Source organism: Numida meleagris, chromosome 13 (assembly GCF_002078875.1).
Source record: "Numida meleagris isolate 19003 breed g44 Domestic line chromosome 13, NumMel1.0, whole genome shotgun sequence".
In the NCBI taxonomy this organism is placed as follows: Eukaryota; Metazoa; Chordata; class Aves; order Galliformes; family Numididae; genus Numida; species Numida meleagris.
This window is the reverse complement of record NC_034421.1, coordinates 5503728-5519538: the sequence shown is the minus strand read 5'-3', so window position 1 is coordinate 5519538 and position 15811 is coordinate 5503728. Positions and strand designations below refer to the sequence as shown.

General features: G+C 45.2%; 1 protein-coding gene across 8 annotated transcripts in view; it reads left to right on the top strand.

Moving 5' to 3' along the window:
- Positions 1 to 15811, top strand: part of CACNA1H (calcium voltage-gated channel subunit alpha1 H) — a 205498-nt gene that overhangs the window by 173972 nt on the left and 15715 nt on the right. For all 8 annotated transcript variants that reach the window (XM_021411338.1, XM_021411331.1, XM_021411330.1 and 5 more), the window contains 4 exons: positions 6986 to 7137; positions 8839 to 8948; positions 10105 to 10238; positions 10829 to 10899. In XM_021411338.1, the coding sequence (XP_021267013.1) occupies positions 6986 to 7137; positions 8839 to 8948; positions 10105 to 10238; positions 10829 to 10899 (467 nt within the window). The remainder of the gene's footprint in view (positions 1 to 6985; positions 7138 to 8838; positions 8949 to 10104; positions 10239 to 10828; positions 10900 to 15811) is intronic.

Below are 15811 nucleotides of genomic sequence, written 5' to 3'. Positions count from 1 at the left end.
CATTTTTCTTTGGTTTCGTTTCCATGGGATTCCAAGAGGCTGTTTTGCTTCGTTACCTTGTTGGCGGTACCTTAAGTCTCGGGTTGCCAACACCCTGGAATTGTCCTCTACAAGCCTGATGTAAAGCATTACCTGTTTACTTGGCTGGGGAGCAAATCCTCCTCCAAGCAGAGTCCTGTAGCAGGAACTGGCACGCTCTGCAAGGCAAGGGTGTCCCTGTCGTTCCCAAGCACTAAGCAGAAGCTCGTGGTGTGACTGAGGGATGCAGTGAGTAAACAGCTGCAATGCTTGCTGTGCATGTGAAGGCCGGTCCTGAGGGTGTCCCTGAGGCTTAATGTGCCGCTTGCATATGACAATGGTGATGGTTTGATTTATCAATTCTTTTCTTAGCCCAAGTAGTTGCGATGCTTTTTAGCGTCCTAGCGCATGGCCCCGCATGCTACAAACATGGTGCATGAGGGCATGAACATACCAACAGCCCTGAGATGGGGCTGTCCAAAAAAGCCTTCTTGGGAAGATGTCCATTACAAGAGATGCTTGCCCCGTCACAGGCTGGGGAAGTCCTTCAGGGCTGAGCTACGTGCTGACACTGTTGTGCAAACAGCCTATGTGCAAATATTGGCCAGATGCAGGACCATTAGAGTGCAACAGAAAATCTGTAGCTGAAATCTGCTTCTTAGTGGATTCAGTAGGAATGATCAGACCAGACCAGAGAAACACTGGAGCATGTGCTTCTTTCCTCACTCAAACCTTCCCAGGGTTTCTCATGTGTTAATTCTCACCTCCACTTCTCCTTGGCAGGCTTCACCATGGCTAAACCTATAGCACCTGGAGGGTATTCCCAGGGAAACTGCCAGGAAAGCTGCCACGCTAACTTCTCAGACAGTTCTAGCAAACAGGGATGGCCTGTGGCAGATGCTGGCAAGCATTTTGCAGAAGTAAGCAAGGAAACGTGGCCACTGTGATCAGGGATAAGGCTGGAAGGCTTCTGGCCCCACTTGCCAGAGAAGGCTTGTAGCTCTTTGCTAGCTCTGTGCTGCTTTGTGAAATCTCTTGTAAGGATGTAATATCTCATTGTGATCAAATGGCTAGTTGTCTCCCAAACATCAAGCCATAGATATTCATTCTAAGCAGGGAAATTGCATTTAGATTGAATAGTCTTTTGTCTGGCTGTAAAGACATAGCAATCAGAGGTTTTGCTGATAGAAACCTCATCCCTAGCCAATTTCCTCCATTCATCCATGCACTTGAATCAGAAGGCAGGCAGCTCTATCCCTTGCAGCTTCACTCCTGCTCATGTGCTTCTCTTTATTAGAGTCACAGGAGACCTCAGCTCTAATTTCTGCACCCTCAGGGCCTTAATGACAAACTGACCTGACACCAGACTGAAGGCCAAGCCCATTTTGTGTTAGCCAGTTGTGAGTTAAGAAGGTGGGTTAAAATAAAACCTAGATCAAACTAGTTGCAAACTGAATTCTCTTTGGAGATATAGAAGAGTTCAAATGCAATTTCATTTCCCTTCTCCCATTTTGTTAAGTTTGTTTGAGACTCCAGCTAGAATTAGAACTGGAAGCCCTGAAAGCAGCATTTCAAGCACAATAAAAGCAATCCATTTCAAGCTCCTGGGATTTCTGCCTGTGCAGTTCTACTACCCAGCATGCTGACCCAAGAAGATGCTCAGATAAACTCAAAGGTTATATGCAAAAAAATCAACTTCTGTGCAGACAAAGAACCTAAAGCATCCTTAGAGAGAATAGATTGAGGCACAGGTAAGGAGGGGTAGCTTAACCACAGCCAATTGTTGTCCCTGATTAGTAAGTAAATCTTATTACAAGCACGTCTGTGGCTCGCTGCTCAGGAACTGAAAAGAGCCAGCCCTTGTCAAAGTGATGGACACAGTTACATTGTCCTTTAGCCAGCTAGATAAAGATAGGACAGAGTCAAGGAGATGTTTCAGGCTGCAGACCAAAGGACTACAGAGATATGAGTTGTAACAATTCACTGAGAGCACACAGGGAGGAGGACAGCTTTCTGGAAGGGGATCAAGTCCAACAGAGCAAATGAGAGTCTAAACATTTGGCCACGTGCAGGGCTTCTGGGAGGTTACGTCCGATCGTCTGGCTCTGAGGTCTCCTACCTGCCTCTGTTCAGCATGGAGAACTCGGCATCCAAATTTGAGTTGTTAACGGGGCAAAATCAAATATCAGATGCGCATATTGAAGGACTGTTACATAGATTTGAACGTTTGGGGTATTTTTATTTAAATGGGAGGAGTTTTCTCCTCCTGGGTAATTTAGAAAATGATTGTATTTGGTTAAAAAAAAAAAACAACAAAGCAGCAGTCTCAGAAAGATGCGAGACGTGGTTGGTGCCTGTGTGGCAGCGAGTCTGCTGGAGTGTCAGTGTGTGTGTGCTGGCCTGGGACGCTGTGCGGTGACAAGGGGCAGACTGCCCAGCTTCCATGTGCCTTATTCCTGTGCTTCTCGCCCACATGGGGGAGTGGGTGGGAAACAGCACAGTCCCTGCGGGACAGGATGGTGCACAGGAGCCTGGTGGCTCTTCAGAGGAGGCAGGAAGCCATGATGGGCAGCCTAGCAGCAAGCCATGCTTTTCCTTCAGCTGCTGTTCCTACCTGAAGAGACGGTAGGGGAAGGAAGAATTAGGGCTGCTAAGAGCAGCACCCGTCCATCTAGAGTTGCCCATCTACGTGCCACCTTGTCATTGTGTCCTTACTCCTTTCTGTCATTATGCCTTCTGTGTGTAGCGACCCTGTGTGTGTTTCTGTGTATGGAGGTCTTTGGGCACCTATAGGTTCCTCCACGCAGGAATGCACCATTTGGGCATAGTAGGTTGGAACTCAGGCCTGGAAAGGGTTTAAACCTCAGCTTGTCAGTGCCCCATCCAAACAGACACAAGGTAGGAACTGTAAGCTGTGCCGTTTGGGTCCAGGATTGGGACCCAGCTGAGCATGGCCAGCACTGGCAGGAGGGAGCAGCATGGCGTGCCAGAATGCGCATCTGCTGCATGGATTTGGCCGGACAAAACGTCACACTCCATTTTTTTGGTGCTTTGGCTGCCCCTCTGCTTGTCACTATCCTCCATGTCCTGACTGTGCCCTTCCGGGTGCTCCTTGGTGACATGAACTCAGCGGTTCCTGTCCCCTTCCCCTGTCCCACCACCTCTTTGTGAGTGCTTTTGTAATCCTCGCACCGCAGGCACTGTTTATGCACAAAGTAGGTACAACAGCACTCCAGCACTGCAGTGAGCAGTGGGTTTGCCAGTTAACTCTGCTCACATTAAAAAAAAAAAAAAAAAAAGAGGGCGGGGGGTTGAATATGCCATAGAAATGTATTTGATGTGTTTTTAAAGATAGAACTGCACAGAGTACTTTTTTTTTTGTGAAGATAATCGAGAATATTTTTCTGACACGGTCCCTACCTCCATCAGCTCTATCTACCACTTAAATAAGAGTACGGTAATTTAATCATCCTGCTGCTCCTAAGCCTCTTAATGAAGTTCTCAGAAGACACCGACTGAAAGCAGCCTCCCCAGATTAAAGCTTTTGATTAAAGTCACGTGGATTGGTTTGATGTCCTCTGCCTTCAGCAAGCGGGGCCAAACCCAACCCACTTGGATCTGGTGAGGCCAGCAGCCGCTGAGCAGAGCGCGAGGTCAGGTCAAACACAGGCGGTACCGTGGGCTTCAAGAGCTGAAAGTGGGTCTGGGTGACACTGTGTGCCAAAAAAGGGGCAGGAAACTCCGACTGTGGCATCTCCCAACACAGGCTTTGTTGAAGGAAGAGGCTGGCTTTGTTTTAAGACCCGGCAGAGATACATTTCAGAGCACTGGCTGTAAGCCTTTCTCTCTAGGGATGAGCAATCATGGGCAGCACACAGTGGTATTTAAATCAGCCCATCTCGATGCCGTGCATCCAGCAGAAACATCTGAGCTGTAACTAAAAATTTAGGCACTGCATATCTTAGTGTTTAATATTTCCAACTAGGGAATTATCAAACCATCTTGCTTATTTTTCCAGGCAGCTGCAGGTATAGAGCTACTCTGTGCCAAGCATGCTTATAAAGCCATTAGGGCTTTCTAATGTTTCATGCAGAGGAGAATAATGGAGGAGCTTTAGCTAGCAATTGTAATGCCAACCTAAATGCTTTTTAGCTAGGAGACAGCTCTTCATTAATTTTCATGTCAGCAGAATCACAAGCAAAGAAGTTTAAATACTCGTCAGAGAGGTGAGTTCCAAGCATTAGCCAACATCCAGAAGTGGGAGCGAGACAGGACTGTGGTTTTCCTTCTGAGTGTGTTTGATGGTGTTCCCTTTCCCTCCTGTGTTTCCACCAACTCAAATCATCAGCTGCAGCTGCAGGGATGCTTGTCTGTATTTGATGTTTGTCTGCCTGTTGGCTGGCTGCAGTCTGATCCCAGAAGCTGTTTCTGTGGGGCAGCCAGGCACAGGTTGCATTCTGCCTGCTGTAATTAATGATGCATTTGGTCTTCCTTGTTTGCGGTGCCCACGTCCCCACCGTCCAGGTTCTGCAGAGCCCACATCTCTGGTTGAGCAGGCTGTAGCTACAGGTGTGTGCAGCGAACACTTGCACCCAGACTGCTGGGGGGGTCAGAGCTGCAGTGTAGCTACGCTGACTGATCTTTCACTGCTGTCACCCTACTGCAAACCCTGTGCCATCATGGGATTGCCCCAGCCTAATACCAGCATCACCAAGAGCGGAAGCTGCCCTGCCCTTTCTGCACTCCCCTGCTCACTACCATTAGCCTCGCATGAGCAGTATCTCCTCTAATGGACATTGCATGGGTTGCTGCACTGAGTGTGACAGTGTTGTTGCATGTGTTTCCAAGCATTACCAACTGTATCGCAGACTGTCCTTGTATGTGTACCTCCAGGAGATGTTTTTTTCATCTGTTAATCTGGCTTCAGGGGTACAGAGCATACTAACCCAGAAGGGCATTCCCTAGAGCTCCCTCATCCTGGCTGAAGCTAAACCTATCCTGAGTGTTCTGAGCAACCAGCTGACCAGGGGTAGAGGGTATTCAGATACAGTACAGGCACTGCCCACCATTGCTAATGTTCTTCTGAGGTCTGTTATTAATTGTTAATCTTTAACAAGTAGACCCTTACTATAAAGTTTGTTTAGGGTGTTCTCAGACCTTCTCAGAAGTTGGTTTTTCAATTTCCAAAAAGAGATTTACATTAAAAAAACCCAACAAAGTGTGTCAAAATCCCAAATACACACGAAAGCACATTTTACAGACTTTAGTTAGTAAAATGTTTTTATTATTTTATTAATTATTAATTATCATTAAAATTTTAATTTTATTATTTTATCTTATTTTTGCAATATTTTTATTATTGCATTTTAGACACGTCAGATCAGCCGAGCTCAATAGCAAAGACAGCCATACCAGTCCAAGATGGCTGGTAGGACTTAGGCCCATTAGCAATGTGAAAATGGATTCAAAAACAGTTGTGTTTTCTTTCACCTTGTATTTCCACACCCTCCAGCAGAAAAAAAAATAAGTCTGTGTGACCTCAGTCTGAAGGAAATGTTTTCAGAATGCCTCCACTCCACTTTTAACTACCATAAAAAATAGAGTAGTTGAAAGAGAGCAGCAGATTCCATTTCCTTTTATCCAATTTATTTTAAGGTTTTGGACTCTAATCTGGCATTAGTTGCACTACCAATAAAAAAATCAAAACCAGCCACATTTCAAGAGTCACTCCATCTGGGAGATATTAACAAGATGAGAGGAGTGGACAATGTATTTCAGGAGGGCAATGAGTGCTTTCAGACTTATTTCCCTCCTTATTTTTAAGGTGAAGCAATGCCTTTTTCCCAACTGTTAATACATTTAAAGCTCAATTTGCTGAAATATTTACAAAAATGCCCTTTTTATTATGAACAATCCTGCTCTGGCTTAGTGTGACCTAACACGTCTCTTCTACTTGCAGAACTTACAGTAATGCTGAGTTTGACTTTGAGTCCTCTCTTTGAATATTTACATTTCTTAACTTCAAAAAGAGAGCCCATCAGAGTGCCCTCAGCCAACTCATGGTCACAGCCTAATTTAAGAGATGCACACTGTAAATAGAATTCAGTCATGGGGCAGTGTCCAAACGCTTTCCTTGCAACAGCCCTGGAAAACTGGTCATGTGCAGAAGTTTCCCTGTTTCCAAGAGAAGAAAGGAGCCATGACTGCAGGCAGAGAGAAAATTAACGCGGTCGTAGCCTGAATGTTTTCTAGATGCAATCATGCCCTTATTATATTTGCAGAGGAGCTTGTGCTGGTCACTGTAGAGAGAAGCGCTGAGCACCCCACTCCATTGCTGTGATGCTGTCCTGTGTGCTGGTAACCCTCACGCATGTGCTCTACTTTGCCACAGGCATCGCTTTGTTTTCTGTAGGCCTCAGTGACACACCAGAAGCCTTCTCCTACAGATGTTGAGCTCAGGTTATGTTTTTCTCTTTCTTACACCTAACATACCACCAACTGGTTGAGATGTGTTGAAGCACTGAGCAATGAGACCTGCCCTGGGCCTTTTCTCTAAACTGGAGTTGAAGCTTTGCTGGATTTGCAGCTTTTTGGGTCTCATTTCTATCCTGCTTCTCACCGTTCCTGATTTGTGACAGTCTCATTATATGAAGGTTGTCCCCCAGCTTGAGGCAGAGCAGTAAGAACAGGAAACGCTGGGGAGAAGAGGACGTGGTTTTCAGTGCTGTGGGGGTCCCTTCTGTAGGCCCAAGGAGTTCAGCTCAGCCTGAGAACTCCACTGCTGTTCATGAAGGCCTCACTGCGGGGTAGAGGCGCTTTGCCATTTCACATGGGTTGCTCCAGTCAGTTCTCCCAAGGCCTTTGCCTGCACCGTGTGTGTGTAAGGTGATGGTGTGGTTGTGACAGCAGCCAAGCGAGCAGCAGGGCCTGTGTTCATTGCGTTGCCTTTCTTTGTCTTTACCTGCAGAAGCCCAGCGCAGGCCTTACTACGCTGACTATTCTCCAGCACGGAAATACATTCACACCCTCTGCACCAGCCACTATCTCGACCTCTTCATCACGTTCATCATTGGAGTCAATGTCATCACTATGTCAATGGAGCACTACAACCAGCCAAAGGTAAGAGCCATCTGTCAACGTGTGAAACGCAGCCACGTGGGCTCAGAACTAAACTTCTACTAGGAGAAGACCAGTCCAAATATTTTCTCTCCTTATCCCAGTTCTGACTGACTCTCAGACTGTAAAACAGTCCAGAGTTTTTGTCCAGAGTTTTAGTACGTTCTGTTAATGGATGTAACAACGAAGCTAATGTATGCAGAGCAGCGTTTCTCTTCTTCGATGAATTTGAAATAAACCAATTCTAAGCATAGCCTTTCTTTTTTTCTTCACATATCCTCAAGTCCTTTTTTCCAAACTTCTGGTATAAATCACATAGCCTGTACATTTGCCGCATATATTAACCTTCCATTGTGTTATTGTTCATGGAGCCCTGGGCTTAGTGTTTGCTTTTTCAGTGTTGCACATTCTGCCAGGTAACCTGCAAATGTCTCCTGGGAGCCAAGCCAGGGGGGCACCAAGCCACAGGGTAATGTGTGTGTTTTACGCCAGCAGACTGAATGCTGTTCTGCCTCCATAATTCCTTTACATAACAGTCTCTGTTTCACATGTAAATGTTATTTATCCAGATGAGACTGTATTTATACTTGTTTTACATTCACGTATAACAGCGTGGTGTAAACCTGAATGCAAACCATCACAAAAGGTCCAAGAATTCAGGCTTAGGCGGTGAGCTTTATATGAAAAAGAAAAGAGCCACATTCTTTTAACTTAGCTATTTTATTTCAGGAACAGAAGTAGGAAAAGTGGTGCACTGAGGATTTCTAACATCTGAAAAACTTTCAGCTCCTGTTCCCAAAAAATCAGTATTTAGTGTCAGCAAAGCACAGCCATCACACCGATGTGAAGAGGACAGCTTTCCTGTGGTTTGAGGCTTCCTCTGTCAACAAAACAGAAAACCCTTTTTCTCCTCCTCTAATGCATTTTATTTCCAGCTGTGTCTGTTTTGAAGTTCACTGTTGTCATTTTTTATTGTAAGAGACCTGTACTACATTTAACTAAATTCCCCTTCCCTCCCTCCTCTCTCCAAATCCCTACTCAACCAAAGAGCTGTTTTACTCTGCAACTATCTATTTTAAGATCCAAGCAAGATTCTTTTGCTATTGTTGGCCTCTAATTCCAATGAAATCCATTATAAACACTCATCATCTTGAAGTATAAACACTGTGGATTCCTGACTTCCGAGAGCAGCTCTATAGAGAGTGAACATTGCACCAAATATGGATATATTTGCCCAGCTCTAGAGATGTAACATTTTTCAAGAAGGCAAATTTTAATCCATCTCCAATATCATATGTTTTTCTGAGTGCTTTAATCAAAGCCATTGTGCTAAGGATTGCCATGCAGGAATGAAATCATCCATTAAGGCAGCTCAGAAAAAGTAAACTTTTTTAGTGGGAAAGTGATACAATTTTCTCTCTGCCTCAGACCCTGAGCAATTTATGTAGTGAAGCTGGAGGATTGATGGCTCTCACTGTTCTTAGCACAACTAGTATTAGTGCTTATGATGGTTTGGTCTGCATCAGTGTCTTAATACTGTGTTTTGCTGTGTAGTTTAGTGCAATTTTGTACTAGAGTTCTGCAATCTGCTACGTCATTATTTCTTACATCTCTGTGCTTTCCCACCCTTGTGTCTGCCAGTCCCTGTGCACTGGATTGAGGAAAGGACAGCTTGATTTGTTTAACTAGTGCCTCTCTTTTCAGTCCCTGGATGAAGCCCTGAAGTACTGTAACTACGTGTTCACCATAGTTTTTGTGTTCGAGGCAGTCCTGAAGTTGGTGGCATTTGGTTTTCGAAGGTTCTTTAAGGACAGGTGAGCGTATTTAAAACTCCTTTGTAATTGGGACAGAGCTGTATTGACCCAGTTTCAAAGCCAGTTGCTGAATAAATGTAGCATCACTACAGTAGTACCACATGCTGTGTGCGAGGGAGAGCAAAGGGCTGCCTCTCCATGGGTGCAAACTTTATAGTATAGGAACTACAAATCCTAAAAGCTGCTGGAACTGCTTTACAGAGGGAATTCAGGAAATCCTACAAAATTCTTGACCCCCTCCTCCTGCCATTATTTGCCTCTCTGTCAGATCTGACCAGCTCAGCCTAGACGTCAGAAAACCTGTTGGCATTAATGCAGTCCTCAGAAGAGTAGTTTTGGCAACCTGCGCTCACAGAGTTCTACAGTCAAGTCTGTTTTGCCAGTGGACCACCCACTCCATTGGTAGGCTGCTGGCTTTGTCGAAGGCCTTGGCAAAGATAAAGATAGTTGTGTTCAGCCCCACTGCCTTCAGATCCTAGCTTCAGAGACCTACAGATCACATTCTGCCCTTTAGCCAGAAGCAATTGTGTGTGAGAGCACATTGTGGTCTGGCAACTTGCTGGGGAGCAGGGTGAGATCAGTCACTTTTCCACAAAACCAGCATGTTTGTTACATTTACCCTGCCTGAGCAGTTGGAAGCTGCTATGAGCAATGTTGCTTAATAGGGAAATTGCATCGGAAGACACTCAGTCTCACGTCTCACTGTATTTCAGTACTGGTGTGGAAGGTCCTCAGCAATTGTTAGGCTATAAATCAGTGAAGATACTCAAGTGGAGTAATTTAATTGAAGGAACAGGTGACATAACATGGTAGCAGCTGTGCTGCATCACATTGAAGGTCCATCTAGCCTAATATCTTGTCCCTGAAGCAGGCTCCAACTGGATACCAGGGGACAACAGGGACTGCAATGTTGGCAATGGCCCTTCCCAGAATAGGATCCCAGCCAAAGCAGCTTGTGGCTCAGGACTGTCTGTGCCAGCATCAGTGAGTTGGTTTTATACCACATAGAAGATCATGGGCATAGAAGATCTGACAGCAGAGAGACCTTTGGAATTTGCTTGTGATTGATTTTAACAGTTAATTCTCTGCTCTTGGATGTCTGTCAACATACAATTAATTATTTCTTTTTATTGTCCTTCCTCTCTTTGTCTGTTAGGTGGAATCAGCTGGATTTGGCCATAGTTCTCTTATCGATTGTGGGAATCACACTGGAGGAAATTGAGATGAACGCTGCACTGCCTATCAATCCCACAATAATACGCATCATGCGGGTGCTGAGAATAGCAAGAGGTACGGCCTGCTCCATAGGTCTTCAGCCATCCCTCCAGACACGTCAGGAAACGGTTTGGCCATTTGTTCTTCTAGTCCTGCTGTTTCAGTTTGCTTTGAAAACAGTTAGGAGATAAGCCTGCAGAATGTTGATTCGGAAACAAGCTGGGTGGGGTTTTGTGGGGGTTTCAAGAGGTGTCTCAGGTCGGTCTCTGATTCAAACCTGGGCTCGCTGTCCTTCTGTGCCAATACCAGACATGATCAAAAACTGGTGGAGAATCAGCAGTAATGGAGGATCTAAGCTTGAGATGATGCTTTCTCCAAGCAAAGTGTCTCCGCATTGGTCTCCCATTTTCTTGCTAGGGCACGATGGAGTTCTTGTGACATTGGGTTTGTTTTACTAATGTTTTAACATTAGTTGGTGTGGGATGTAGTAGAGATGTTTGGATTTTCAGTGGGCCCTGCCAGGTTGCAGTGAGCTTGCCATCTGTGTGATTGACAGCAAGAGAGATGCAACCCCTCACTTACAAAGTCTGAAGCTAGATTTCCTTTTTGGGTTTTTCTTGAGGTATTTCCCAGCTCTGCTTACCAGGATTTGGTTCTCATTGTAGTGCTGAAACTGCTTAAAATGGCCACCGGAATGCGAGCTCTCCTGGACACAGTGGTACAAGCTCTCCCCCAGGTAAGCCCCCAGACTTCATCCATGCCCAATTTGTTCCTCCTCACAGACTGTGCCTTTTGGGCCTGGGGATGGCTCTGTGCCATGGGGCTTGGTGGGCACTGTAAGCCACCTGGGAAGGATATCCCAGGATATCAGCTTTTTCCTCTGCCACCAGCACCTTGATAGAGGAGTTTTGCGGGGTACAGCCTGCCCACATAGTCCTGTGTTAGATGGGAGAACCCGTATGGTGGAAAAAGAGTTAACAGAGAGCATATTGCTGTAGGCAGAGCTCTTCTGAGACATAGAATTCACTGGGGAGTTCAGGAAACACCAGAAACAGACAAAGAAAGCTGTTGGTGAAAGCTCTGGAACTAGTTAGCTTCAAGCTCAGCAGGTTTCTTTGCGAGGCAGGAACAGCCACGTTTATTGACATGTATTGACAGAGGAGCTGCAGACTTTGAAAGCCAAGTGGGAGAGGCATTTCTGAGTGTTAAAAGCCTGAAGTGGGGTCTCAAATCACTGAGTGATTTGAGATTGTTCCTCATGTGCTGCAAGAGGAACAAAGATTCTGCCAATCTTAATGATGCTTGATAGGATCATTCAAGTGTTCTGTTCCTGGGACCACTTTTTTAAGGATCAATTTATTTGGGGGAAAAAAAGAAGGAAAGAAGTTTTTGCTGACTTGTACTCCTCCAATCTAAAAATCTGAAGTACATTTGAAGAAATCCAAGAAGTTTAGGGCTCCTTTGTTTTTTAAATCTTATGCTATTTGTGTTCTGCTGGTTTGTGGGTTTGGTAGTCAAATTCCTGATCTTCCAGTCTTTAGTGTTCAGCTGCCTACACATTCTTGTTTCATACAGGAATACATTCCAGGCAGCACTGGAGGTGGGGAAGGGGACTCCAGATTCTTGTGGACTCATTCACTCCTGAACAAGGTGGTGTGAAGATGCTCTGAGATCAGAAAGGAAACGTTGCTGTGCTTTGTCCAGAAATGAGTGCCATTATGGGGTCTCAGGACCTCAAGGATCAAGCAGGGAATTAGTAGGACTAGTGTATGTAATTACCCAAACATACCTCTTTAAGCTGGTTCCTGCATGCATGATCTATTCAAAAGGAACTGGGAAATAAGGAGAAATTCTTTTTCTTGGAAAGGCTCATCTACTTTTCATCACTATCATAAAGATGTTTCTAATGTGAGACATTTGCCATTTGGTATTCAGATCTCCTTTTCAGTGAAGGAAAGCTCCATCTTGGCTGGGATTAAAGCATGGATTTTTACCAACCTGACCTCTGTTTTGGCATTTCAAGAAAGCATTTGATTTGTGTCTATTATTTTTCTTTTGAAAGCATTCTGATTATGGAGCGTGTTTTCTCTCCCCCATTTTTTCCTTTCCCCCAAACAATAGGGTGGCTGCAGGCCAGGCTTTTTGTTTCCTCAGGGTGTTCTTGCAGCTAACATTCAAACTGAAGCCTCTTTTACAGGGAAATCCCCAGGGATATTCCAAGCAGATCTGGTGCCGATAAAAATGCCACTTTGCCCTGATGAGCAGGGAAGTTTGAAGAGACCTCTTCCACAGTGATCACTTCTCATAAAGCTACAGTTTTCATTTTAAAGGCAGGGGACGAGTTCCTACTCCAATTATTTTAGCAGCCTAAAACCACAGCTGGGAGATCCTCCCTGAATGTGCCTAAGTGACAGGAAAAATTAATGCCATGTTTATTCATTAAGGGGAAAATTCTTCATCTGGTGTTTGTAGAATGCCCATTTATGGGCTTACAAAAATGAGATATTATCATTACAGTACACATTTTTTTCTTTTGGGTGATGTTCATTACGTTCTTATTTGGTTTTATTAGTATTATTTAGTAGCAGAGAGAGCCTGAGTAACTCCTAGATAACCAACTATCCTCAGGCTTGGGGGACATGGTCATTTTGATCCAAGATTGAGGATGTCATAAAGCAGGTTGAATCTCTTCTTGGAATACAGACTGACCTCGAGCTTCTGTTTTCAGTGCAGGACTTCCTGCCCTGATGCATCCTCCTGTTCTAGTAACCTGTTGTCTACTCCTCTACAGAGCTCCTCTCCTTCACCAGGTGTCTGAAAAAAAATGAAATGGAATAGAGGAGAGCAAAAAAGCAGAGGCAAGAGATACAGAGAGAGCAGTCAGGGAAAGATCTCAAAATGGCACTGTCCTTGTCCACCATCTCTATTCCCTCTTAGCCCCAGAAAGTGTTTGGGGTACTTTGAATCAGTCATCACATTCCCGCCATAGGCCATCTCTGCTTGTGCTGTCCTGGCTCTTTTACCCCCACCACACAGACTTAAGGCAGTCTCTCCTTTTCAAACAGGAATCCATTTTCCAATTTCACAGCTGGTTGACCAAGGGGTTAAGCTAGTAATGGGGTCAGGGTCACCTAGAAAGGCACTGTCAGCCTCAGCTCTGACCTGTGGTGCACTCTTTTGGAGAATGAAAGAAACCTGTCCTGGACTCTAAAGCACAAATTGCTAAAATCTGCTGCATTGGTGTAAACTTGAAATAGATCCAGTGTTTTAAACCAAACAGCTAAAAACAAAGCTGGGCTAGCACGACCAGCACATCATCACATAGACACTGCAAGACACAGCTCAGCCAGTTCAGTGCTGTTCACAGATTGAAAACTTCCTTGTGACCACAGAGGGCAGCTCCTGGCACAACACAAGCCCCAGAGCTCTGAGCTGGACTTCAGCATGTCTTAAAAGCCACCCCACTTTGTTTAAGGATGGGAAGTGTTGGGGAATTAGCCATCCCCTGTTGATGAAATACATGCTTCCAGTAGGTGTGTACTCTTTCTGGTTAAAAGCAAATCCGGTGTTTTTAATCTGAATTAGGCAAGTTTGGTTTTTTGCATTGGATGTTACTTTGCTTTTATCTTCTAGAGCTTCTCCTTTTTGGAGGTAATAAGAGAAAATAATCTCTTGCACTCTCACAAACAGAAGAGCATTGAACTCCTTTAATCTCTCAGTATGAAGCCTGTTTTCAAGATCTATTTCCAGTTTTTCCCTCTTCTTTATGAGCTCTGGCCCCATTAAGGCTATGTAATGAATTACACCGCTCAAGCTTCAGCTGACTATTCACATGCTTATATGTCTGGTGGCTGTGCTGGTTTTGTGTGCCATGTCTGCACCGTAGGACTCCTATTCAGTGGTAATCCTTCAGTCTGTTTCACATCCCCTGCCTTATGATGTACAATTCACCTTTTCTGTAGCATGGTTGGCCTTTGACTCTCGGACTCGTAACGTTGCATTTGGCTGAGTTAAGATGCTCACTGTGTAAGTGGTCCCCATACCGAGCAGCCCAGCTCAGTCTGCGCAGCATTTCTGGTATTGGTTGCCAGTGAGAAAACCTGCAGCCAATGCTGAGCTGCCACTGCTGCTCCTGACAGAGAGCACAAAGTGGAACCCAGTCCAACTGCCACCCTGGCTCTGCAGGGCCAACAAGAGGAAGATATGGGTTTTTCCTATCAAGTTGTTCGCAGGAATAGCAGCAGACACAAAGGGAGCAAAGGGTGTTGGTTTTTCCATGAGCTTTTTGATGCCGTGATTTCACTTCAAGCAAGTAACCTATGGTTTTTAATTCTAAAGCAAATGAGACAGTCATGGGATTACAAGACACAACTGAATAGCTAGAAGTACTTATTTTCCAAGGCAGTCTGTATAGCTTTGTTTTCTCTTTTCTTATGCTCATCTGCACCACTCTAATTCTGCTGCAGTGACTCTGATTTGCATCCCTGTGACGAGAAATGAGATCCAGCCCATCTATTTAAACAATCTGGGTTCTTTTTCCTTCTTTTTTCACTCGGTCTGTGGTGATGAACCCAGACCATTAATTGAATGCAGGACTGTCCAGCGTACCTCCTTCTTGTCTTCAAAGCTTGGAACTCCCCTCACATCCAGTCTGTGCCAAGAAAAAGTGAGGAACTCCTTGTCCTATCAGTCCACTGAAGGACAGCCTATAGTTTGTTCCTGTCCAGGAGTTCAGCTCTTCTTGGTGCTGCAGTTTCTGTGCTTATCCGTAGCTCTTGAACACGTTTTTTGGCATTGTCTAACAGCAGTTATGGGACATACACAATAGCCTGCTTTTGCCAGGTGCTGGAAACCCACAGTGACTGTGAAGCAAGAATAGAAATGTCTTACCAGCAGGCGTTTCAGTTTAGTCTGGTTCTGGAAGATGGGCAGGTAGGTATGCGTTATGCCACACACTGGAAAGCCTTGCAGAGCTGCCCGAGAGGTATCCATAGAGAAAAGAAGCAGAAATCACTAAATAAAGAAACCACTGCTCTGCTGGCTGGTAGCACTAGTTGCTGTGGGGCTCGGTGGATACACAGTGAGGGGAGCTCATTCCGTTCAGCCAGTAGCCTTGTGTTTGCAACACTGAGGTGATCGTAGCCTCAAGCCTGTCTGGCTGGCCCTTTTCCACTACTCCTGGAATTCACACAGATGGCCTCTCTTTTCCAGGCAAATATGGCCATTTTCTCTTGGGTTTAATGCACAAATTAGCCTGTATTTTCTTGCTTCCAAGCTTATTGCACTGGTTGAAGAGTGCTGGAAGGAAGATGAGGACTCATGTCCTTGGAAAGGATTGGCAGAGGCTTAATTTTATGAGAAATTGCTCTTGACAGGCATCCCTGTGTGCATTGCCTGCATGGCCAACTGAAATGCCAAGGTGTGGGCCAATGATGCAGAAATAATTGATGTCAGAGCAGGAAGAGGCATGAGAAGAACTGCAGTGTGTCTCAACCAGCCACTGCAGGAGTGGGGCACCAGAAGACATTTCATCAGTGCCTCACCCAGAGCAGGAGGAGGAGACCAGAAGGTGCTTGAGGGATTTGGGCAGGATCACACAGCTGGCAGTGCAGCAGAGGAGAGGTGGTGCCCAGGTGGCTGGTATCCTA